At 61.0% G+C, this 25,620-nt stretch overlaps 1 protein-coding gene across 2 annotated transcripts; it reads right to left on the bottom strand.

The window, feature by feature from the left end:
- Positions 1-2,193: 2,193 nt before the first annotated feature.
- SEMA3F (semaphorin 3F) lies at positions 2,194-23,797 on the bottom strand. Of its 2 annotated transcripts, XM_058845038.1 has the most exons (19): positions 23,670-23,797; positions 20,559-20,722; positions 12,091-12,251; positions 11,860-11,922; positions 11,320-11,439; positions 9,923-10,003; positions 7,769-7,862; positions 7,324-7,443; positions 6,004-6,143; positions 5,800-5,914; positions 5,544-5,613; positions 5,293-5,437; positions 4,977-5,199; positions 4,022-4,110; positions 3,665-3,706; positions 3,344-3,501; positions 3,196-3,263; positions 2,747-2,880; positions 2,194-2,668 (listed from the first exon to the last, which is right to left on the bottom strand). In XM_058845038.1, the coding sequence occupies exons 2-19, from the start codon at positions 20,668-20,670 to the stop codon at positions 2,258-2,260; spliced, it is 2,346 nt and encodes a 781-aa protein (XP_058701021.1). In that variant the 5' UTR covers positions 20,671-20,722; positions 23,670-23,797; the 3' UTR covers positions 2,194-2,257. The 2 variants fall into 2 exon arrangements, with proteins under 2 accessions (XP_058701021.1, XP_058701023.1); XM_058845040.1 differs by lacking the exon at positions 9,923-10,003 and having other exon boundaries at positions 23,670-23,795.
- Positions 23,798-25,620: the final 1,823 nt, after the last annotated feature.

The following is a 25,620-nucleotide window of genomic DNA, read 5'->3' as shown; positions in this document are numbered from 1 at the left end:
CCAGTACAGACCAGTGCTCCCAGTATAGCCCAGCGCAGCTCCCGGTACAGACCAGTGCTCCCAGTATAGCCCAGCGCAGCTCCCAGTACAGACCAGTGCTCCCAGTATAGCCCAGCACAGCTCCCGGTACAAACCAGTGCTCCCAGTATAGCCCAGCACAGCTCCCAGTACAGACCAGTGCTCCCAGTATAGCCCAGCGCAGCTCCCGGTACAGACCAGTGCTCCCAGTATAGCCCAGCGCAGCTCCCAGTACAGACCAGTGCTCCCAGTATAGCCCAGCGCAGCTCCCAGTACAGACCAGTGCTCCCAGTATAGCCCAGCGCAGCTCCCGGTACAGACCAGTGCTCCCAGTATAGCCCAGCGCAGCTCCCAGTACAGACCAGTGCTCCCAGTATAGCCCAGCGCAGCTCCCAGTACAGACCAGTGTTCCCAATACAGCCTAGCGCAGCTCCCAGTACAGACCAGTGCTCCCAGTATAGCCCAGCGCAGCTCCCAGTACAGCCCAGTGCTCCCAGTACAGCCTTGTACACCCCCAGTACAGCTTTGCACACCCCCAGTACAGCCCAGCTCCCCCAGTACAGCATTGCACCACCCCCCGTACAGCTCTGCACCCCACCAGCACACCCAGCAGTGACCCCAGCACAGTCCCAGCACCCCCAGTACTCACACCAGTGCCTCTCAAGACTGCCCAGAAGAGCCCAGTCCCACCTCCATTACCCCATACTGAACAGAGTGCCCTGCTACAGCCCAGTATTGCCCACTACAACCTCCAGCCACCCGCACAGAACCATTACCACTTCCCTACCACTGCTCCCAGTACCACCAAGTACCAGCTCCTACTGCCAGACCCTCGTGCCTCAGTACTTCTCCTAGTCCTCCAGTACTGCCCAGTACCTCCAGTGTGCCCAGTACTACCTCTGATACAGCCCAAGCCTTTCAGCACTGACCCTGGAACAGCCTCTTGGAACTACTCAGAGGAGCTTGGTACCACCCCTGTATCAATCCAAGTGCCCCAGTATCATCCACTACCACCCTCAGTGCCCTCTGTAAAGTTTCTCCCCTCCTCCATGCCCCAGTACCACCAAGTACCAGCTCCCAGTACCATATCCTACTGCTCCAGTACTTTCCTCAGCGCCCCCAGTAATGAGTCTGAGTGTTCCCCCTGCCTTCAGCAACACCCAGTGCTGCTGCCAGCCACCAGCCCAGCCCAGTGTACCCCAACAGCCAGCAGTACCACCCACTACTGCCACCTCCCCACAGCCCCTGTGCTGCCCACTAGTGACCCAGTGCTTCCCCAGGAGCAGCCCTCTGGGCCCTGGCAGGGCTATGGGGATTACGTGATGGTGGCCAGGTCTGTCCCCTACAGAGCACACGCAGGCGCCCACGTGTGTCCCAAAGGCAGTGTTTATTTGGGAGTGCCCCTAGCTGCAGCAGGGGGCACTTACTCAGCCCTGGTCGCCCTTGTTTCCCATGTACAACTATTTACAACCCTCCACACTCACCGGGGTGCCCCAAATGCCTCTAGGTGCCACTGTCACCAAGCACCAGCAGGTGCTCGAGGTTTTACACCAGCATGGCCCCTTCTCCAACCAAAGACCCCGGGGCCAAGCCCCCACTATTGCCTGAACACCTTGGTCCTACCTTGGGGTCCCATCTCAGCCCTGCCAAGGGGAGGGGACAGAGTCGTGTACCCTCGTCCCCCCTCAGCATGCCTGGTGGCCTACAGCTTCCTCGCAGAAAGCACTTGCTTCTCCATAACCCAGTGGGGAAACTGAGGCACAAAGCTATGATGGCCATGCCCAGCTTGCAGTGGACAGACCTTGCCCGGCCCTGCCTCCCCCCTGCCTCCCCCTCTGCCCTCCCCAGAGCATCATCCCCTCCCACACCATGACATCCATCCCCCAGAGCAGGGCCATGCCCCAGCTGTGCTGACCCGTGGTCCCTGCACGACAGGATCTGGGGGTCCTTGGCAGAGGGGAAGACAGCAATGGTGGCTGCAGCCATCTCAGGGGTCCCTGCTCCTCCCTAGGGGTGCTTGCTCCTCCCTGGGGCTGGGAGGTGGGGGTAGCACCACCCCAGTGACTATGTACAGCCTACAAATAAATACCGCCTCCCGTGGGAGGGGGGAGCGCGTGTGTCTGTGTGTGTGTGTGCGTGGATGTATATATATATATATATATATTTATTTATAGATATTTTTAATATTAAAAGGGGGGAAAAATAGACCACTGTGCTAGCAAAGTCCCTGATGATGGTTTCATGTATGCCCATAGGTCTCTGGCTGGTGATTCCGGCGGTTTCGAGGCTTCTTCTGGTCCTGCTGCTCCTTGGCTTTGAGGCCAGCCAGCGGCTGCGGGGGGCTGGCGGCCGTGTGCCGCCAGTAGCCCTGGCAGTACTGGTCCAGGAGTCCCATTTCGGGCTGGCTGAGGAGCTGCAGCAGGTCCTGGTAGCGGGGAGTGGGGGCACCCGGCAGGCCAGGGGGGGTCTCTGCCTGGACCAGCACGGCGTGGACGGCGCGGCTGCTGAGGACGCGGAGCTGCACCTTGGTCACCGTGTGCTTGAAGTTGTTCTCGGTGGCGGTGCAGGAGTAGAGGCCGCTGTCGCTGAGCTGGAGGGCGCGCAGCAGCAAGCCCTGCTCCGTGCGCAGCACCCGGCCCTCCACCCGCAGCTGGGGGCGAGAGGGGGAGCGGCTCAGGAGGCTGGCACCCGGCACCCCCGGCACCTCCCGAGCAGCGCCCTGCCCTACCTCTTTCCGCCGGTCGCTGTTGTCCTTCTGCAGCAGCCACTTGACGCTGGCCTGAGGCGAGCGGGGCTGGCACTCCAGGAAGGCTGTGCTGCCCTCCACCCCGTACTGCACAGCCTCCACCGTGTTCTTGTTAGCTGCAGGGGGGCCATGGGCAGCCAGGTCATCCCCACCCCACTGCACTTCTCCCCTGCCCACTCCATCTCCAAGGGTGGGTATCCATTTATCCATCCATCCATCCATGAACCGACCCACTCATCTGTGCTTCTTCTCATCCCCAATGTCTCCACTCATCCTCCCTAATACAACCACCCACCCATCCACCCACCCATTCATCCATGTATCTTCCCATACATCCACCCTCACACCAAGGAATCCCCGACTCCCCAGCTCCAGCCCTGTGCCCTCCCAGCTGCCCCTGGCTACAAGGCCTCGTCCCAGACCCCGCTCACCGTTGGAGTTGTAGCCGCGGCACTGCCGGATGGGGTTGCCATGCCGGACGTCCTGCCGCCGGCTCCGCCTGTGGGGAAGTGGGAGGTGAGAGGGGGAGCCCATGGCTGGGGGGTCCCTCCCTGACCCTCTCCCTGACCCACGCTGTACCTCTTGGAGGAGGCGGAGTAGCGGGTGCAGGCGCTGCCATCCCAGGCACAGTAGGGATCCCGGGCCAGGCAGCAGTCAGCACAGGCTTCCCCGTACACGTCACAGCGGTGCAGGGCCAGGTGGGTCACGCCTACGGCCGAGGACACATACAGCTGTTGCTGTTGGGGACAAAGAGGACAGGCTGAGATACTACCTCATCCCCACTGCATTAGGGCCCTTGTGAGCCTCCTGTTCTGGTGCTGTGGTGACGCTGGGCAGCGCCACAGCTGGGTCTGGGATGGGATCTGCCCACCCAGGCACCTGCCACGTGCTATGACTCACCCTCTTGGAGGAGATGGTCATTGTCTTGATGGGTGCTGGCACCTGGATGAGAGGAGGAATGAAGAAGATGGAGGGATTACCGCTTGGACTGATGCTACAACCCGGGGTGGGAACCCCAGAACCCCCACAGGCAGCTGAAGCAGGCAAAGAAAGCAGAGGGAGATGTGAGTAGGCAGCAGCAGGAGGACCAAAGCCTGGAGTCCCTCCAGAGCTGGCCAAGAGGTGGCTGGTGTCCCAAGGGACTGGCTGCAGTCCCAGGGAGTGACTGGTATCTCGAGGGGCTGGCTGGTGTCTCAAGGGGTTGGTTGGCTGGGTCAAGAGCACTCAGCAGAGGGTGGAGGACATGCCAGCCCTTACCTTGAACACTTCAATCTCCTCCAGCATGAGCTCCTCTGTCTCCATGTCATCCCGGGGGAGCACAATGACCTTCTGCACAGTGCCCCGATCTGCAAGACACCAGAGTGCCCGGGTGCTCAGTGCTACCCCTGGGCACCCATGCCCTCCGTCTCTGGGAAGGGGGTCCCTGCTGGGGCTGTGGGAAGGAAGGATCCCCCAGGCCCATCTCTCCTGCTGTGGCAGGTAACTGTGTCTGGGGTGGAGTGTGCCAGCTCAGGTAACCACCTGTGTTTAGAGAGTGCCACCAGAGTGCCAGAGTGCCCAGAGCAGCACAGGGACTTGCACCAGGGCAACAGAAGGACCAGGATGGATCACAGAGGCTGTGGGATGCACATTAAAGGCAGGGGAACCACTGGATGATAGTGGCCCCAGGATGGGCACTGAGGTCTGGGAAGGACAGGGCTGGATGTCAGTGTTTCTGGGAGGGGCAACCGTGCATGAAAGGTACAAGGCTGGATGATGACGGGCTTAACATGGGCAATAAGAAACACACTGGATGGGTGCTAGGGTCAGGAAAGGATAAGGCTGGATGATGAGGTTAGGGTTAGGGTTAGGGTTAGGGTTAGGGTTAGGGTTAGGACCCTAACCCTAACCTAACCCTGGAACAGGCACCAGGACAGGGGGAGGACCAGGCTGCATGGTAGAATCCCTGGGATGGGAAGTACCATACTGGATCACTGGCTTCAGGCTAAGAGAAGGACCAGGCAGGACACTAGTATCTGTGGGATGGCATTGGGACAGGGAAAGAACAGTCTGGAGCCTTGAGGAGGGGCAGGGATCTCAGGGGGACAGTCTCAGCCCCTCACCCCGCTCTAGCGGTGGAGGGCACCGTGCTCTGGCCAGCCCTGGTGGTGCCCGTGCCCTCCGGGGCCGCGCCGGAGCATGCTGCGTTTCCCGCGGTGCGCGGCGTGGGTACCTGTGCCCAGGAAAAGCACCTCATAGCGCCCGTCTGCCGCGTCCACCTGGTCCACGGCCACGGTGGTGAAGCGGTAGTTGACATTGGTGCGGACCACCAGCGGCTGGCGGTGCGTGGGGTACACGGCGTGGTACATCAGCGGGTGTGCGCGCATGAAGTTGATCACCTCGTCAGGGTAGTCCTTGGTTGACTTCATGGAGGGGGTGAAGGTCCCCCCAGGGCACTGCAGCACAAACATCGCCAGTGCTCAGGTCTGAGGGTGCTGGTTGCCTGGCAGGCGCCTCCTCACCTCCCCGTGGTGCCTGCGGGTACTTACAGTGCCTGGACGGGGGTAGGGCATTTTTCCTGTGTAGGGCATCCACTGGTAGTTGGGTCCCTCCTTGTGGGCAAAGGGCCCATTGAAGACCATGCGGATGTCAGCCATCGAGTAGACACACACAGCAGAGCCTTTGAAGACCGACCTGGGGGGAAGGACCTGCTGCCACCCTTTGTCATGGCATTGCCAGGACACCCATCCAGCTGAGACTCCCTCCTCTCCCCCACTGTGCCAGGAGCATCTGCACTCACCCCGAAGCAGAGAACACAGCGTAGATAACAGGGTTCTTGGTGTCCTGAGTCTGCTGGATGAAGACGTCCTCTTGGGACAGAAAGATGGAGGCGTCACCATAGGGAAAGCGGGCAGGGACACCAGGGTACAGGCAGAGCAGTTACCCATGGAAGAGCAAGAGGCAGGGGGCAGCAGGGGTGTCCCCAGCTCTGCCCAGGGTGCCTCCCAAGCCTGCAGGGGTAGAGAAGGCTCCCATCCCTTTCCTGGCACACTCACGGAGCTCATCGAAGTGTGTTTCAATTCCATCGGGTCCTGGCACAGAGCAGACGAGCCGAGCCTTCAGGAAGGTGCTCCACTTGTTCACAAGGCAGCAATGGCCCCCGTCGTCATTCTGCAACAGTGAGAGCCCTGTGCTCAGCCCTGCCTGTCCCCCTGCCCACCTCCCTGCCTGCTTTCCTGCCTGTCCTCTGCTACACCTACCAGGCAGATGCGCCCGATGCGAGAATAGACCCCAGGACTCAGTGGGGCATCAGCCGACTTCTCCCGGAAGAAGAAGTAGAGCTTGTCATCATTCCTCTCGCTGCTGTCAGGGATCAGCTGGGCACGGACGAAAGCTGGGTCTGGAGTGGCACAGCACAGCATGGCACCATCAGCCCAGTGGCACCTCTGCTCCATGCCATAGCAGCATGCTGAACCCCCCTCTGCTGCAGCATCACCCCACTCCTGGAAAAGCACTGCTGTGGTCACAGGGTGAGAGCTACATCTGAGGAACTGGATGTCTCTTGTGATCTCTAGTGCACCAGGAGAGGCTTGAAGCATCCCTGGGGTCCCTGAGAGCATTCCTGGGGTCCACAGATTGAAGAGATACATCAGCTCTAGCAGCAAAGTGGTGGGAACCAGTCTTCCCCCCAGGAAGTAACCACACAGCACGGAAGCTTCTCAGGAAGCTTTTCCCTGCCATCCATCAGCCGGTGCCCAGCCTGCGCTGACAGCTCCCCCTCTTCGGGTTACCACCCCGCTGGCTCCCCGGCCCGGCAGGATCATCCCATCTGCTCTGGTCTGTTTACTCAGCTGCTGCCCCGCAGGCAGGGGTGCTTCGAGGGGGGCAGAATGAATGTTCGGGGTCACCGACTGCAGGCGACACGGTTGACGTCTCAGCGCTGCAGAAACCCATGCACTGACACCGGCAGAGCCAGTCCCATCTCTCACCAGTCTGCTCCCACCGCCCAGAAAAGCTTCAGATACTGCCCCACACAGCTGTCCCTGCTTTTGTGCTTTCACATCCATCCATCCATCCATCCATCCATCCATCCATCCATCCATCCATCCATCCATCCACCCACCTATCCATCATCCATCCATCCATCCATCCATCATCCATCCATCCACCCATCTATCCATCATCCATCCATCCATCCATCCATCCATCCACCCACCTATCTATCATCCATCCATCCATCCATCCACCCATCTATCCATCATCCATCCATCCATCCATCCATCCATCCATCCATCCATCCATCCACCCACCTATCCATCATCCATCCATCCATCCATGATCAATTCATCCATTCATCCATCCATCCATTTTCTATCCATCTAGCCATCCACCTGTCAGCTGTTATCCATCCATCCATCCATCCATCCATCCATCCATCCATCCATCCACCCATCCACCCACCCCTGCTGGCTGCTGTCTCTGTTCTGGCAGAAGGATGCAGTACTACAGGATAGGTCTCATCTCTAGTGCTGGAGCCATGAGGTCTCCAGGGCACCTGGGCCAGTGACACCTGCACTCACCGTTGAGCCAGCGGGAATTGTACTGGTCTGTCCTCATGGCTGTCTGCTTGCCCATGGTGCGGAAGATGGCTGCGTCTGTGCCCATGAAGTCGATGTAGACGCCAGCATAAAGCTCTTCATCTGCAGAGGGCAGAGGTCATCCAAGAATCCCAACCTCATCCCATCCATCCACCTTCTTCAACTGCCAGCCCCAGACCTGGCTAGTAGCCAGCAGGCAACCAGGAGCCAGTGCCTGTGACCATCGCAGAGTTCTGGAGGTTGGCACTGGTCTGTAACCACGATCCCCACCTCTGCTGGGCCAGTTGCCTGCACAGCTGAAGCAGGCAGGGGTGGCAGAGCAAGAACTCCTGGCAGAGCTCCTGATGGGAGCAGTTGTTCCATCCTGCCTGCATATTCCCTCTGCCCAGGGCAGCAAGCACTGGCACCAGGGAGCCACAGGACTCACTTATTAATGCAGAGACGGTGTCTACTTTGGGGTCATAGGAACACTTCCCCTTGCCCGACTCCAGCTTGTCTGGCTCCAGGTAGAAGATATAATCCTGGAGAAGGAAGGAAATAGAGCAGCTGGTTAGACTTTCACCCCTCCATTCATGTGACAGCTCCCAAAGCCCACAAAGAGAGGCAGCTTCCTCCAGGATGGTGCACAGCAGCGAGGACAGATATGGATGGACCACACAAGGGGTCTGCAGGTCTCCTGAGAAGCTGAAGCGACTCCTCCAAAGATGCTGGGTGCTTCTCCACACCCTCCACCACCTGGAGACTTGGCTGAGCCATCAGACTGAAGTGGGGCATCCATCCCCCAGGTCTGGGAAAAAATCCCCCTCTGACTGCCTCTTCACTCCAGCTGGCTGTGCTGCACATTGCCGCTTGCCCAGCAAGGTCACACAGTTCCAGCAGCTTCAGCAGGCAGGTTTGGCCTGCAGCACAGCTCGGCACAGCTCGGTTGCTGGACCCAATGTACTTCTCTCGCCAGGGACCATTTTCCAGTGCTTTTCTTCACACGGTGAGATGCTGTGTCTGCTCCATGGGATGCCTCCCTGCTGTCACTTCTGCCTTCCCTGTGGCGATCCCTGGCACCATCACACATTCCCAGCCCGGAGCAAGACGCACACTGCCTCTGGAGGCACATTCAAAATCCTCTGCCAGTGCTGGCTGGGGTCAAACAGGGACAGACTAGCCCAGCCAGGTCACTCCTCACTCTGGCATAGAGATCACCTTCAGCTTAGACAAAGCAGCAGCACAGAGCACCCATGGGGAGCCTGGGCACGGGGCACCTTAAGCAACCAAATTGGGCAGACACCCACTGGCCCTGTTTTCCTGGCTTTGGCACATGGGTGATGGACATGGTGACAGCCACCCTCCACTGAGAGGCCAGCAGGATCCTGATGAAGCCCTGGCTGTAGGAAGAACAAGAGGGGATGAGGAGCTGGGATCTCACTGTTGGCTTCTCCCACTGGAGGGTTTGCTCACAGCAGCTCCTCCTGGGGCACCCAGGCCCAGAGATGAGCACAGCCACATTTCACCTTCCGCATCACTGCACCGCACAGTTTGTGCCACCATCACCATCACAAACACCTCTGCCCTGCTCCTGAAGTGGGCAAACGCCTCACATGGACAACCTCTCTCTCTCTCTCCAGCATAGCCCTGGCACTGGCTGCATCATCTCACCCTCCTCATCAGGCAACACAGGAGCCATTGTGGCGCTGGCGCTGCTGATAAAATGCACCCTGAAATGCACCAGAGCTGCCAGGAAGCACATGCTGCCAGCCCCCAGGCAGCTCCTGCTAGGAGACACACCCTCTCCCCAGCAGGGAGAGGAACTGGGGCAACCTGAGGGGGCTAAAATGGCAATGGCGTTTTCCCAGCTGGCACTGGGGAATTGGCAGCAGGAGCTGCCTGCAGTCGGGGAGATGCTCGCTGCCAAGCATCACCCTTTGCCCCCGACCACCCGAGGAGCAGGGGGAGCCCCAGGCTGCACCGGGGTGCCCATGTCCCCCATGCTCCCCAGCCCATGCACTGACCCATGTTAGTCCGGAGAGGAGAGGCTCGGGGGTGACACTGTCAGGGTGGGCTGCACACTGGGGTGCTCCCAGAAGCCAGGGATGCTGACACCTCCCTGAGTGCACTTGCCTGCCAGGATGACACACGCCCTTCCTGGGGCGAGGTGAAGCAGCTGCTCGATAATGTTTCTGTAGGCCCTACCCAAACACCTTCTGCACATCACTTCAGCATCCTCCCCTGAATCATCCCAAGCCCTGTGGCTCTGCCGACACACGGTCCCACTTCCAAGGGACGCAGGAAGCCTGGAGTCAGGCAAAGTCAGAGGTGGGTGGAGAGCCACCATCCCGGACAGTGTCCCCCACGGTGGGGATCCTACATGGGCTAGGAGGAAGGAGTTAGTGAGAGAAGGAAAGCCGACGCCAGGCCGGTGGCCAGGAGATGCTGTGCTGGGAGGGAAGGGGAAGGTGGGGATGCCCACGGCACGGGGCGCCCGGCCCGGGGTCGGAAGCATGCCAGTGGGATGAAGGAGCCCGCGGCTCTGGTGTGCCCCTGCGGACAGGTGGGCACGGCTGCGGCGGGCTCCCAGACCCGTTCCCACCTTGCTTTGTGCTGGTCTCGGGCTGAGGGGGCTGTCGGTGGATCTGCTTTCCTGGCCTCCCGGCTGGCTCGGCGGAAACCCCTGGGGAAAAGGAGCAGGGTAGAGAGTTAGCGCCAGCAGGGGAAGGACCCCCAGGGCAGGGGCGAGCAGGGGACCCCAAGAGCTGGGGTGATGGATGCCCAATGAGCAGGAGCACTGCTGTCCCCCTGGGTTCCTTGATGCTCCAGCCTGGGCTGGCCTCCAGCAGGAGCTTCTCCAGGATGAATCCTGCTGTCTCCCACAAATCTGGGGTGCCCTAGCATGGGGTAGGAGAGAGTGGAGAGATGGCTGCTCACAGCCAGCCAGGCTGGGCTCACTCCTGGGGGCTCAAAAATGGCACCTGCCACCTTGTTCCTCCTGCATTGATGAGCAATGCCTCAGCACCAAAGCTATTAGCACCATGGGGTCACTGGAGCACTTCCACACTTGCCACTGACTCTGCTGGACAACTAGTGCTGTCCTTGACAGCATTAGCACCCTAGGTTCTCCTCATATGCTACCACTTCCCAGTTCAATCCCAATCCAATCCAAATTTGGAATGGTCTGAACAGCATCCACCTCTCTCAGTGCCTATACCAGGCTTGGGGCTCTGAGGCAGACACCCGTCCTTCATATCCAGCGCCGTGATCCTCCCTCAGTTTGAGCTGGTGATTCCCTCTCCAACCTCAGGAGAAGACAGCCTGGGACCTGTCACTCCAGTGTGGAGGGGACAGATACCTCACAGGGCTCGGGACCCCTGGGGTACTCATGGTGCTGCTTGCAGAGACTGGCTCCCTCCCAAGGCTGTCCAGAAAATGTTCCTGTCTGCCACACATCCTGCCTGGCGGCACACAGCTTTGATGCCACCCTCTCACGGCACGTTGTGGTCCTTGGTGCTGGGTGACATCCATCCAGGGATGTTCCTGACACGGCCACATGCGATGGCACAATCCCTGCATGGTTCTCCCTGTGCAGCACGGCTGCTGGCATCCTTGGAATCTACGGTGAGGGGCTCAGCAGCCCGGCAGCAAGTGGGAAGCTGGGTTGACGTGTCTCTCGTCCCAGTGGAGATCCAGCAGTGGCTGCAGCCAGCAGGGTGGGAGGGCACGTTGTGTGGCAGCTGCCATCAGAGTACAGCCAAGTTCCAGCGTGAAGAGAAGTCCTTGGTCTGTGGAGACGGCTCGGCCCCGCTCAGCAGCACAACACTGTTAGCCATGGTCACACCCAGCCTGCCCTTGCCCACGGCCTTCAGCCCCCAACCTCCCCCAGCAGCCAGCAGAGCTGAGCCAAGCACCCACCCCACTGCAGTGCCCTGGTGGCTGTGCCAGCACCACTGTGCCAGACAGCAGCTCAGCACCCCCATCCCTCCCGCCCCTCACCTGGGCTTTGCGCCCGCGGTTGACGAAGGCACAGATGGGGTTGTAGGCGCCGGTGCCGCACACGTAGAGGTGTGTCCGGTTCCAGGGCTGGATCAGGCGGATGAAGTTGCCACACTCCCCCTGGGAAGCAGAGGACATGTCAACCCTAGTATGGGGACTATAAACTGCAGTGGGGCTGTGTTGGTGTGGGCATGGGACGAAAGAGGTCACTGGATGCCATGTGGTATGGGACAGCATGGACCAGGGGTTGGCATCAGCCACGAGCTGGCAAGCCAGCGGGCCCAGCCCTGGCTGGTAGGAGGAAGCAGCATGGGGAGCTTGGCCTCCTACTTGCCCAGGAAAGCTATCCAGGACCTGCCTGGCTGGAACAGAGCGGGTGACAGGACACTGCCACACCCTGGAGTGCCACCCCATCTCGACATAGCTGTACATCCTGGGGGATGGCTTTTCCAGGGTAGGATACAGGGACATGAATCCCCCTCCAGTGCCAAGCACCAGTGCCACTCCACTACCAGCAGGGGGTTCATGGTGGTTACTCACATTGCTGTTCTTGCCTGACAGGATGCACTCCTCGATCCTCTGCTGGGACGCAGGCCAATGGATCTGTGGAAACACCAACCTACGGGAGACCAGGACTCCCACCTGGCCCCACCACTTCCCCACCAGCACCAGGTATGCCCATTGAGCTCTTGCCCTGGCATCCAAAAGGTCCCCAAAGTGCCCAATTACCGCCTTCCACCTGCCCCCCCCGGGCCTGCACTGGCAGCTTACGATGAGGGGCTCGCGGTTGATGTCGTGGAGGTCCAGCGAGAGGACGTAGTCCTTGCTGCCCACATACATGCGGTCGTGGTCCTCGTCCTTCAGCAGGATGCGGTAGTCGCTGGAGTTGAGAAGGAAGTTGAAGAAGTGTGCTGTGCCCGTTGCCTTCAGCTCTACAGGGGGAAAGGGAAAGGTGTCAGTGCCCCAGGGACCCCTGTCTTTGCCAGTGTCATCCCTGAGTCCAAGCCTGGGCCCAGCTGCAGGTCACCCCAAGAGAAGAGGTGCCCACTTTCCACTCCATGGTCAGCACCATGATACTGCCACCTCTGTGCAGGACAAGGGACAATGACAGAGATGCTCATGGCCAGTTGGGACAACCAAGAGTGGGCAGAAGAGAAATTATCAGAACCTGGGCTCAGGAGATCCAGCAACCCACAGCAGGGAGCAGAGGTTGCCACTGAGATGGGGCAGGAGGCTGGGGCTCTCTGCCACCCCAGCCCAGAGATCCCAAAATTTCCAGCATCATCCCCCTCCTGCACTGTGACCCCATGTTCCAGCCAAGCCTCTGGCTCCTAGGATGGGAGAGCTGGGACCCCAAGGAACCAGCTCCAGGGGAGGTGATGAGCCTCTCCCCCACCCCGAACACCCCATCCCCCCTTGGAAAGTTATTTTTAGCCTAAGTGTGGGAGCAAGGAGTGAAAGAGGATAATGAGGGTCATGAATATTCACAAGTGCAATGAGGCAGCCAGATGGAAGGCAGAAGTGCTGCAGATGATGTGGGCCAGTGCCAAGAACCACGCGGCAGGGGCCGGGGCACGAGTAAGACACAGCACCCTGCTCCAGCAGGATACAATCGGCCCTGGAGGCCGCCTCTTTGGAGATGCCACTCTGGAAGTGACGCTCCCCTTGGAGGTGTCACCCCCTTTGGAAACCACCTCCAAATATCAGATGCCACCTCCATGGGATGACATCTGCCCTGGATGCCACCCCTTTGGATACCACTCCAAGCCATCAGATGCTATCCCCATGGGACGTCATCTTCCCCATATGCTTCCTTTTGGAGGTGCTGCTCTCTTAGGATGCCATCAACAGCCATTGGATGCCACTTCCATGTGATGCCATCAGCTTCTGAAGCCAACTCTTTTGGAGATGCCACTCTTTTAAAAGGTGTCACCCACTTTGGATGCCACAAACAACCATCAGATGCCATCCTCAGCTATTGGATGTCACCCTCATGGGATGCCATCTGCCCCAGATGCCATACTCTTTGGCGTTGTCATCCTCTTTGGATGCCACCAACAGCCATTGGATGCCACATCCATGACACACTGATCCAATGAGCACCCTCACCCTGCGGAGGTTGTTCCTCCATGCAGAGGAGTGCCCTGTGCAGGTACCAGGAGCAGCTCTGGGGACCCCCCCTTCCTGGGGAGGAGCAGAGCAGGGTCCTGCAGGTCAGTGTCAGGAAGCATCACACCGACTTCCAAGCAGCACCAGGCAGGGCTCCAGCAGCCAGCTTCCATTCCCAGTGGGAGGCCAAGTGCCTGCAGACCTCCCTGACATCCTGGCCGAAAAAGGGGCTGGAATGTCCCACAGGTGCCCTCAGGATCCCCTCCCATCCAGGGCACACCCTCTGTCCCACGGCTGGCAGTGAAGCTCCCCAGTTCCTCACTGGGGCACCTGTGCAGATGCCAGACCCGCTGGGCCATGGCAGGGAGGCCAGTGCACACACTCAGAGTGGGAACCCATCGGAGCTGGCAGCAGGAAACGGTGTCATGGGATGTGACATGAACCTCCCCCAGCCTGGGGGCCTGCCTGTGTGCCAGGGCTGGATAGACAGGACGAGCACGGTGGGCACGTGCAGGGGCTGCAATCTGGGCTGCAGGCGCGGGGGCCATGGCAGAGGTGCAGTGGAACAGTGCCAAGGATGAGAGGCCAGGGAGCTGCTCACCCACCCACCCACGGCAGGCTCCTCCTCCTGCCTGGCCCATCTGGGCTCCAGATGCTGCTGCCTGTTGCTGGTGCTGGCTCACATGCCACCCATGGCGTCCCCAGCATGTCCTGTAGCGGTCCCTGACTGTGCCATGGCACTCTGGGTCTGGTCCCTGCCTGTCCTATGTCCTGATTTTGCCCCACTGGCCCAGACTGGGTGTGTACAGGTGTGTGCCCCACACTCTGTGTGTGTGCTGCTGCCTCCCTCAGTGCGATTCTGGTGTTGGTGGGGACCAGACCAGAGCTCAGGAGCCAGGAAAGGGCAGGGTGGCTCTGGCAGTGAGTGACAGAGGCAGAGCAGAAGAGCTCGTCCCCAGCTACCAGTGATGGAACTGCACGCCCAGGCTTCCTGCTCAGGACAGAGACACCTGGGAGCTGGCAGAGACAGGGATGGCAATGAAACTGGACAGAAGCCCCCACACCAGGACAGCCCCTCATCTGCCAGCACCAACAGCCCCAGGATCCCGGAGCTCCAGGACATTTGGTGGTGGAGGGTTCCATGTCGGTGACCGCCCCAAATATCCCACATCCATTAGGATGGGCGTCTCCCGGGTTTGGCAGGGGACAGGGCCGGTAGCACAAAGGGCCCTGGCCCCCCACTGAAGGCTCCATTCAAGTCCCACGGCTCAGCGATCAGAGGGGGCACTCTGGGAGCAGGGCGGTGACGGACCCGCTGCCCCGGAACGCCCTCTCCAAAGACGATGGCGGGGCGGGCAAGACCCTGCCACAACCTCTGACCTTCCAAACCTCCAGCGCACTGCCCAATCCCCCAGTGTCACCGTGCCCCCAAAGCCGCCCCCAGCAGCCACGGGGTGTCCCTGGGGATGAAGTGGGGCAGGGGGCCCCGGCCGGGCTGGAGAAGCCGGCTCATTAGCCGATGCGCCCCGACGAGCATATTCCCTCCTGCTTCTCCATTGCCAATCCCGGCACCGGCAGAGCTTCCCCGGCTGGCCGAGAGCCTAATCCTATTTTAATTGCCGAGTACCGGAGCCAGGAGCCGCTCGGCATCACAGCCAGGGTGGCCTCCCTGGGGACCATCGGCTCACAACATTCCACCGAGCCCCCCGGGACCCGCCTGCCCGCAATCGTTTCGTGTCCTTGGGCGTTGAGCTGTAATTACCCCGCGCCCTCGAGTGATGCCGGCGGCCAGGAGCCCGAGGGCTGGCAGCAAGGCGCGATGCTCTGCTCTGCCCGCGGCACCACCACCCGACTGCATGCTCTGCAAAACTAAATTCCCCCTGCAATGCCAGTTTCGGGCTGCATTCCCAGCTCCGGCAGCTGTCCACCGTTGCTGGCTGTCACCACTGGCCCCCACCAGGCAGGGGTGAGTGGTCCCTATCCATCACCCACTGGCGCGGAGACGAGTGCTGATCTCCATAGCAAAAGGGGGATTTTGGGGGTTGTTGATAAACTGAACACCCCGAAGGACTCCTCACCCCACCCCAGCCCCCCAAATCCTCCCGACCCCCCAAACATCTCCAGGGCACCAGCATGACGAGTTAATGCCATTACGACCCGAGCGGGTCACCTCCCCAGGTGCACCATCACTGCATTCCCCAAAACCAATTACAGGCGCTCTCACCTAATTAGATTCTAATTATGGGCTTGTAGCGCATTCAACATAATTAGCATGTAAATTACACGGCGTGTTTATATTCAATAACCGCACTCCCACCCCCCCTATCCCCCCCCACCCCGGCTGGCGGAGCCAGCGCCTTTCGGGAGCCCTTTCTTTGCACGGGGAAGAATGAATTCACTTTAAATGCCGATGGAGGAGCCCAGCACCGATCCCAAGGGAGCCTGGCACAGCAGGGATAAATCCCATCTCCATCCTGCAGTGTTTTATCCCACAAATTTAGAAGCGTGCCCCAAATTTTGATTATGTTCCCTACTAATTTTTTTCCCTGCTTGAAATTTGAGATGCAGATTTTTGGGTACGCGTCAGAGGAGCAGGATGGGGAGCGATGCCCGGAGAGGGATAGGGGGCTGGATGTATCCCCTCTCGTGGTTAAAGCATTTGTTGTTACTGGGGCTGATCAAAGAGCTGGGTGGGTCGTCCGATGAAAGCAGAATTGCTTATTTGTTTGAGCGTCACTCCGCTACCCCTTGATGGGTTATTTATGATGTAATTAAGCTAATTACATGTAATAAGAGAGTTTCCGTGGCCCCCAGCCAAGCTCTTTTCCCATTTAACCGATTCACAGGTGGGAGGAAACCGAAGCTGCCTTGCAGGGGCTTGGGAGATGAAATGACTCCTGTTCCCGCTTGCTGCCTTCCACCCCCGATCATCTCCAGCCCCCCTGGAGCATCGCCCCGTGCCGGCACCCGTGGCAGAGGACAGGTGCTGCAGCCACCGGCTCAAACCCCTGCGGATGCAAGAGGTGCCGGCCGGGTGCTCCCCGCAGCCACCGCAGCTCGGCCGCTTGGGTGCGAGCCAAAAAACAATTAAAAAAAAAAATTAAAAAAAGAAAACCCACTTTTTTTTTTTTTTTCAGCGGAAACCGCTGATTCATCCCCGGGCGAGCCTGCCCCAAGCGCTGGTGTGCGGATGTGCCCCAATGAGGAGCGCTGGCAGGGGGGACCCCGTCCCCACGGAGCATCACTCGGCAGTGGTGACCGGGATCTTGGCTGGGTCGGGGGATGCTACAGCAGCATGAAATCCCCTTCAGGAAAGAGCCTGGCTTCAGAAAAAACTACTTTAATCACCCCAAAAGCAAAGTGCTGAGCTGAGATGCCCCAACCCACTGCTCTTTGGGCTTTTTTGTTTAATGTTTGGACATTATTTCTTTCCGCAGCCCCTGAGGGGAGGGCACGGTGCCGGGTGGAAACTGTGGCTGCTCCAGGCCCTTTGCTCTGTGCCCAAGCAGCACTGGAGTGGGGAGAACACCCATGCCAGAGCCCCAGGAAGGGCCATGCTGTTCCATAAGGAGCATTGTTAATTTGAAGGATAACTAGCTTATTACATAGAGGCGGGGAGGGGGGGGGGCTGAAATTGCACAGGGTTTTTTGGTGGGGGGAGGGTTTAAGGAGCTTATGGAGCTTCGCAGCCGGAGCCAGGGAGCTCAGCCCCAGCAGCAGCCGGTCCCAGCGGGTGGAGGGGCCCTGCCGCAGCCCCCCACTGTCCCAGCCAAGGAAATCCTCTTAGGGGTCACAGGGTTCAGCCCCATGTCCCCGCCCCTTATGGCACAGAAAAGGGGACTGTGGCATCCCCCTGACCTTTAAGAGGTCTGAGGAGCAGCATGGGGCACTCACGCCAGGGTGGGGACCAACAGTGCCAGTGTTCCCAGCACTGGCTGTCCCTAAGCCCTTGGCCCTGCTCTCAGCCCCCTGTTTATCCCATCCCGCTGTCGCCAAGCAGTGCCCACAGCTGCAGCAGCTTAGGAGGGCGCCTGGGCGGCCCCCAGGACATGGTCCCCTGTCCGGGCTCCTCTCCAGCCATCTGCCACCCCCTGGCCCAGATCAAGCGTGCCGGTATCTCCTGGCCACGGGCAGAGATGCCAGTGGGGTGGGAGGGGAAACTGAGGCACGAGGCAGGCAGGAGTGAGGCCATGCAGGGAGCTGGCAGTGGAGCCTAGAGGAGACTCCATGCTCAATTCACCCTTTTTAAAGTAACTTTTTAGCCCCGCAGGAACTGTCCTGCCTCTCACCCCACCCCTCCCGGTCAGGGCTGCCCCCGGCTGGACCTCAGCCACAGCTTTTCCGAGAGCTGCCAGCACGGCTGTCCCCTCGCCGCGGGGAGCGGCTCCCGTTTGGAAGCCCCACGGAGAGCCCTGACCTCGAGGGCTTCCCGCCATGATGCGGGGCGAGAGCCCACCCTTCCTTCCCTCACGCTTTTCCCACGCTGGACAGGGAGCAGGACACGGAGGGATGAATCACCACCATCACCATCATCACCTCCTGCGTCCTCGTGGGGAACGGGCCAGCCTCTGTGGTGCCCGAGCCCCCGGCCTGGAGGAAGGCCCAGAGCAGAGGGGGCCGCAGGATGTGTACAGCAGTGCGAGTGAATTGTTAGCACGGAGATGATTAAAAATATCCACCCTATTTCTGGCCAGCACTGGGCTGGGATCTGGGAAGAGCTGTTGGCAAAAGGGAGCTGTGCCGGAGCCGCTCCCAGCACTGTTCTTTCCATGCTGGTCACCTTCCTCCTCCCGACACACGGACAGGAAAGCCTTGAGAGGAGGACAGACGTAAAGAGACCACGGGGGTGACGGGATGGGGGGAGGACTGACCCTGCCCAGCCCGTCACCCTGCACCAGGGCACGGGAGCTTGGTTCCCACCCCTTTCCTATCACTTCAGTATTTTGTAGACATTTTTTTTTTTTTTTTAATGCACTCAGAGACGCCGGGGCTCCGTAGAGGATGACGCAGGCCCCGGGGAGCTGCGACAAACCTCTGGCGCGTGATAACAAGCAAAGGCAAACAAACCCAGAGACGCTCCCGCAGCTGGCAGGGCTCCAGGCAGCCCGGCCGCCTGGGCAAGGCACCAGGGGACACACTTGGGGACACGGCGGCTCCTTCCCCAGCACTCTGGCCACAGAGCCACCTCAACCCCATCCTGGGATTGGGATGCTTCAGGCAGAGGGATGCTGTGGCAGAGACTCGCAGCCATGACTGCACAAATGGCCACCTGGTGCCCTGTGGCAGCACAACCATCCCTGACAGCAGAGCCCAGCCCAGCTCATCACACCAGTGCCCCCAGCCCAGACCCATCACACCCAGCCCCACTGTCTGCAGCTGCACTGGGAGATTTGGGGCCGGCCTTTGGGTATCATCCCTGCCTCTCCAGGCAAGAGAAGTGGCTGGGCCATCCACAAAGTGCCACTGTCAGCCCATACCTCATGGTTCTATGGCTTCAGGGAGGCTGCATGCAGATGATCAGGTCAGGAAGCTGCTCACCAGCAGTTTGGTGTGTGGCTCCCAGCTGGTCCTCAAGGAAGACCCTGGGAAAATTCTCCACCACTGCCTTGGCAGAGAATTTTCCTTGTCAGAGTACAGGCAGGAAAGAGGTGAGTGGCACCCCTTCCCAACCCCAATGTGCTTGGACCCAGCACACCGCTGGCATTTCTTCTCCATGTGCCAATGCAAATCAGCCCTTCTCCCAGCACAAATCCCCGCTCCAGGCAGCAAGGACAGGGGCAGCCCTGCCAGACCACCTCAGGCAGGAGGGAGAAGGACTAGAGATCCTGAGTACAGCCAGGAACCATTGCTCCAACCAGCTGGGGCCAAAAAAAACCAGCCCCAAACCAGCCCCTAACCCGTGGCATAGCAAGCTTAACCATGCCTATCTGGAATTAATCTCACTCCAGGAGCACACCGTGGTGTGGCGGTGGGCACCAGGTCCAGCTGGGACTTTGCTGGAGCCTCCCCTCCCCACAGATGTGAGGAAGAGGTGTTTTAAGCCAAGGTAGGGAAGCATCTGTACAGCAGCTAAACAACCCCAGCAGCCCCCAAAACCCTCCAAGAAAGCTGTTTGGAGAGCAAAGTGACGCCTGCCTCTGGGGAGGAACTTGCTCACTATTTTCCAGCCTGGACTTGTCCCCAGACTCTTCATACCAGCCATTTTTTCTGTCAAGACCAGCCTGTAACACCCATGGCTATTGCTGCTTCACTGAGTTTGCTGTCAGCCCCCCAGCCTGGCTCTGCTGTGCTCACCATCAGTCCTGCCACCACATCCTTGGGCTCACAGGTTCAGCAGGTGACCAGAGGGCAAAGGCGCAGTGGGACAGCAAAGGAGGGGCACAGGCAGCACAGCCCCAGCTCTCCCCCAAGCACAGACCCCAAGGGGAGGCAGACAGGAGGCTCCTCACCACTGTCACCTCCTGACACACATCCAAGCAGGCAAGCTCCCAGCAGGAACTGGGGGAATTTCCGTCTGCTCCTCCAGGTTTGCAGCCCTGGGACCTGTCTCATGCGCCCCAGCCTGCCCTGCTCGGCAACCTCAAAACAGCAGCTCAAGCCAAACCCCTCCACCAATGTGCACCTCAAAGCTGACCCAGGGGTCCCCCCACGGCTCCTAGAGGGGCTGGGTGGGCTAAGCAGCCCTGGTACGAAAGGGTTAAGCCCCTTCCCCCCACCCAGCACCCTCCCCTCCTGCCTCTCCCGGCTCCCTGCCAGCTCCCAGGCGTTAATACCAGCTGGGGGGGTCGGGGCGGCGTCAAGCTGCTGTCTGGAATCGGGGTGCTGCCGGGGGGGCTTCCCACACCTCAGCACCCAGCTTTGCCAGATGGAGGGAGCCACCCACCCACAACAGGAAGCGTACTGGGGGGACTAGGCAGGCTACCAGCCCCCCAAGATTGCGTGTGCTGGTGCAGACTGGGAGCTCTGCCACACCTGAATATGGATCCCCGTGGAGATGTCTGAGGGTGCAGATTGCTGATGCCCCCCGAGCGAGGAGGAGGAGAAGGAGAAGGAGCCTGTACTGGGGTGCCCGTGGTTTCCTCCATCTTGGGGTCCCGCCCTGCCCCCCACACCAACAACCAGACTCTTACCTTTGAAGGAGAGCTGGACCCTGGGGGTAGCAAAGCCGTGGTCCTTGGGATGGGCAGCCCGCCAGCCCAGAGTCAGCAGGGTGGCCCAGAGCAGGACACCGACCACGGGCATGGTGGGCACGCGCCTGGGCGCCGAGATCGAGGGCAGTCTGGGGGAGCTGAGCCTGCCAAGGAGGGCACACGTGGGAGGGATGTCAGTTCACTGCACCCACCACCCCCCTGAGGGCTACAAACCCCACGTCCCGCCCTCCATCACCCGCTGGCACGCAGCATCCTCTGGGGAGGACTGGAAGGCAGCCCCGGGAGGCTGAACTCTGCTCCACAGACTGGGGGGCAGGGAGCACAGATCGGGGGGCCACAGCCTCACCTCTTTGGTGAGCACACAGGGCGAGGCAAGTGCAGCGAGAGCCGTAGCAGCACCCTCCTCCACCCCAGCTGGCGAGCCTTGGCCAGGTGAGGAGCATCCCTCCATCCCTCCTCACACCCCCCCTCAGCTGCAGCATCCCCAGCCCCCCACCGGGCTGGCTTCCCCTGCCCCAGCACCCAAAGGGGTCCCACTCCCAGCCCTTGCCTCCCCAACTCTCCTCCCAGCCCCCAGCAAAGCCACAGCAAGCAGAGCTGGGATCAAATCTTTCCAACATGAAGGAAATCTGGACTTCATTATTCCAAGAACGTACAAAAAAAAAAAAAAAAAAAAAAAAAAAGATTTTTTTTTTTTTTTCATAAATAAAAGAGGAAGAAAAAGAAGAGGAAAAAAAAAAAGCCCTGCCTGTGTGCCAGGCAGCTGGACTCCCTGGGGCTTCGGCACTGAGCGGAGTCCGCCAAGCTGCCTCCAGCAAGCCACACACGCACCCCGGCACGGCTCGGTGCACGGTGCCCCCCGCGCACCCCACTGCCCCTCCTGGACACACCGTCCCCTGGGTCAGGCCCCTCTCCCGAGGCAGCACCCTCCTGGGGGTCTCCAGGGCACTTGAGGCAGGATTTGGGAGGAGGCCCGCGGTCCCCAGGGAGCTGAATGCCTGGGTGGGATGCACTGTGCCATGGTACCCGGGTGGGCTCAGGCACGCGGGGACTGTCCGGTCAGCCCAGCCACAGGGGGTCAGCTCTGTGGGAACAGGGGTCCCCACCGCGACACCCCCATGAAGCCATGCCCTCCAGGGCTCTGCCAGCTGCCACCACGCAGCCCCACAGGGGACAGGCACACCCAAAGAAGCTGGACGGATGGCTGGGAAGCCTTTGGGGCACCCCGGAGAGAGATGCTGAGCTGCAAGGGGGGCTATCCCGCACCCCAGCCGGGTGGTCTGGCTGGCCTCTCCTGCAGTGCACAGCACCCATACCGCCAGCCCCAGCCCCGAGCAGGGCAAGGGCAGCAGCACTGTCACCAGCAGCAGGACAAGACCCCGCGCGTGGTGGCACCGCTGTTCCCTGGGGCTGCGTATTTTTTTTCCCCTTCTTGCCTTTGGGGCCAGTAAATATTTGAATTTGCTCCTCTGCCCCTGAGCACACCCTGCTCTGCTCCATTGTACTGGTATTCGGTCCCTTTTCAGGCTGCCTTCCCCCTTCTCCCACCCATTCCCAGGCTCTGCCCTTCCCATCAGCGCCAGGCCGGGACAGCCTGCACCCCCAATTTCTCCACCAGCCAAAACTCCAGTTGGTTGCAGTTAAATAACCCCCCTCCATCCAAACCTCCCCCCTCTCCCCGGCAGCTTTAGGAAATAATTCTGGCAAATCCTACTATTGCATTTGGATGGAGCGGCGTACGCGTCAGAGACAGGGAGCGAGATGGCAAACAAAGGAAAAGAGGGAGAGGAGGGGAGCGCAGCAAGCGCAGGGCGAGGAGAGGGGAAAGGGCCGGCGGTGAGTGGGGGGCACCCAGACCCAGCTGGGAAAGGCAAATTCCAAGGAAGCAAAAAGGGAAACGGGCCACTGGAGTGCACCTTGGCCAGGAAATCTCCATTTCCAGGGTCATCTGCACTCCGGGGAAACTGAGAACTCCAGGGGAGAGCGGCCACATTCCTGCCCTCCAGCCCCCGGGCTGTCTGGGCTTGGAGGGGTTTTTTTAGCAATTAAAGTTTGGCCATTGCTTGCGCTGCCGCAGGAAGATCAAAATCCCACTCGGCTTTATCCCCCCTTCCTCAGGCTGGTCAACCCAGCGCCGCCGAGCCCAAGCAATTAGGGAAAGGTTTTCTCGTCTAGAGCAGGGGCTCCTTTTGGGGATCGAACCCCCAGAAAGGGCTGAGGGGATGGCTCGGGAGTACCGCGGGGGGAACTCAGGGGTAGGGCTGCCTGCACGCCTGCTCCCCGTGGGCTCGGGAGAGAGCAGGAAACATTTTGGGAGGGAAAAGCAATAGAGGCAGGATAGGCAGTGGGAGGGGAGCCTGGCCCACCTCCGGCCACGGCGCGCGATGCCATCAGTGGGAAGAGGGGGAAAAATAGGGGGGAAAAAATAACAGAACGTAATACAATAACGCTAAATGTCCAGCGCGGCCCCGCGCACCCGGGAAATAACTTTACACAACTTTGCGCTCTGGTACGCCTGGCCTGTCCCCAGGGAGCGCCGGCTGTCCCCTGCGCCCCCCGCCCGGGCGTCCTCCGCGCAGCCCCAGCCCTGCCGGGGCTCGGCGTCCCCTCGGGGCGGGCACCGGCAGCCTGCTCCAGGGTACCGGGGGTTCTCCGGCGTGTGTGTGCCCCCGGCACCCCCTCCCTGGGCACCCGCTCGCCGCCGAGCCCAGCCGCAGCCCCCATGCCCCGGGAGCCCCCTACCAACCCCCGGTCCCTGCGACAGTCCCCCGCCCCGAGCGGGAGCGGGGCGCGCCTGCCCAGCCGCGGCTCCCGGGAGCGGGGGGACCGGCACGGTGCCCCCACCTCGGTATAACCCCGCTGCGAGGCGGGGAACGGGGGGTCCCCGACGCAGCCGGTGCCGCCGCCAGCCCCGGGACAGGGTCCCAGCACCGCGCCGCGGGCACCGGCACCGGCCCGAGCCCCACCTGCCCACTTCACCGGCAACTTACGGCGGGGGGGACCCACACGCGCGAGTTCCGAGCGGCGGAAAGTTTTCCCGGGGCGCCCCCCGCGCCGGGCATCCGCTCCGCCGCCCGCCGCCGCTCTTACCTCCGCGGGGGTCCCGGCGGCGGCCGGGCGCTGAGGAGGGCGGCGGGGCTCAGCGCCGCGCCGGGGTCCCGCGGCCCCCCGCCATCTCTCGGCCGCGACTGCCGCCGCGGCCCCGGCCCGTGAGCGCCGGGCGGGGCGGGGCGGGCACCGGGCGGGGCCCGGCCCCCACTGGGCCCCGTTGCGGGCCCGCCGCGGGGGGCGTCGTTTGCATAGACACGCCCTCGGGCACGCCCCCCCCCCCGCCCCCCCCCCCCGCCCCCCCCCCCCCCCCCCCCCCCCCCCCGGGCCGCAGGTTCGAGCCCCGGCGCCTCCCCCGCCGCTCACCTCCTGCTCCGGCCCTTTGTTGCGGGGTGCAGGCGGTGCCCCGCCGCGCCGTGGCAGCCCGCCGGTGGCTCGGCGCACCTCCGCAGCCCACCGCCCTCCCGCCGGTCCCGAGAAGGAGGAGGATAAATAAGTGCCGTCCCTCCTTTGTCTGCCGCGGCGGGGGGCGGCCCGGGGCGGCGGGGTCTGCGGGGAGCCGAGCCCCGACGAGTCGGCGGCTTTGTGAGAGCTCCGGCTCCGCTGAGAAACCGAGACCGTCTCCCAGACGCGACATCTCCAAATGCTGGCAGCGGGGCGCCGGCCCCACCTTGCTCATTCTGCCGCCCCCACCCCGGGTACCCCCACTGGTGATCCCCGGCCCAGGGCAGGCAGGTGACCCCTGCCCGCTCTGGTTGCACAGCAAGCCGTGGATACCTGGGTGATCCCAGCTCAGTGCCTGTGCCCTGGCATCCAGCATCTGCCGGTTCCTGGGTATCCCTTCCTGGGACCATTCTCCCCCTGCACCGGGTGTTCCCTGCCCAGCACCGTCCCCCCCGCACATCCGAGGCAATGACCCGCAGGTGTTGTGCAGCTGAGCTCCCTAGCTCTGCTCTGGTCCTTCCTGCCTGTAGGGCACACCTTGGAGTCCCCCAAATGCCAGGCACGTGTCTCAGTTCCCCTGCTCTGTTTCTGCCAAGCTGGCAGCCTCTGCCAGGGCCTCTTCAGCCAGATATGGGTACAACCCCCGGCAAGCACCACAGAGCTTGGCCCCATGCCCGCAGTCCCAACAAGGACTTCCCCCTTGGCCTCAGAGGTGCCATCCGGAGGTTTGCAGCCTCTCCTTCTGCTTACCTGCTCCCAAAGTGGGTAACGAGGCGTTAAGGATGCTGAAAAACCACAACAACGGGTGCTGGAGCAGAAGGTGCCCCGATCTAAGACCCTTCATTTCCTCTGAGCCAGGTTTCTTGGATAGGAGCAGGGCGGGGGGAGTCAAGGCATCCCGACACAAGGACCAGGGAATGGAGAGCAGTAGCCACCCACAAGCAAACATTGCTGCTGGAAAAATTCCTCCCCTGAGCACAGACCCCTGCCCTGTCCCAGTGCCCCTCCATTCCCCTAGTTACCACACAGCAAGAGGGGAAAATTTGCAGGGCAGTGTTTCCACCCAGGCAGGGTCACCTTGTCACCCAGGCACTGCTGGTACTTGAGGAGGGGGCAGAGAGGGTGTCTGCCCCCATCCCCACTGTGATCTGCCCCCTGCTGCCTCTTCTTTTTCCAGGGGTGGCTCCACAGAAATAAGCTGGCGCCGTCCTTCACCCTCACACATCTCCTCTGTCTTCCTCTGAAAAATGAGGAGTTTGTCGCCGGATTCTCATCACCAGCCACTCTGTGTGAGGGAGGGCAGCAGCAACGGCCTCAGTCAGCAGCACAAATAAATGGCCCGAAACACGATACGCGGGAGCTCCCTGGGATAAAAGAATTTCTAAGGAGAGGTTTTATTTTCCCCTCAGAGCCCCAGTCTCTCGTGATCTGGTCCAAACACAAAGGCTGTCCTGAATTTCCAGTCTCACTTTCTCTCCTAGCAGCTGGTGAGCTGGGTGATGCTTTGGGGCACCTTGTCCCCTGTGTTGGCGCCTCAGCACACCGGGCT

The sequence above is a fragment of the Poecile atricapillus genome, chromosome 9, assembly GCF_030490865.1.
Source record: "Poecile atricapillus isolate bPoeAtr1 chromosome 9, bPoeAtr1.hap1, whole genome shotgun sequence".
Lineage (NCBI taxonomy): Eukaryota > Metazoa > Chordata > Aves > Passeriformes > Paridae > Poecile > Poecile atricapillus.
The sequence above is the reverse complement of the archived record's forward strand: the minus strand, read 5'-3'. Positions and strand labels throughout refer to the sequence as shown.

Excerpts from the sequence above, each read along its gene's own strand:
- SEMA3F (XM_058845038.1), bottom strand. The coding sequence starts at position 20,670 with ATGCCCGTGGTCGGTGTCCTGCTCTGGGCCACCCTGCTGACTCTGGGC. Across the intron at positions 5,614-5,799 it reads AACACACTTCGATGAGCTCC|AGGACGTCTTCATCCAGCAG; the intron begins GTGAGTGTGCCA and ends TTCTGTCCCAAG. Across the intron at positions 2,881-3,195 it reads CCGCGGCTACAACTCCAACG|CTAACAAGAACACGGTGGAG; the intron begins GTGAGCGGGGTC and ends GCCCCCCTGCAG.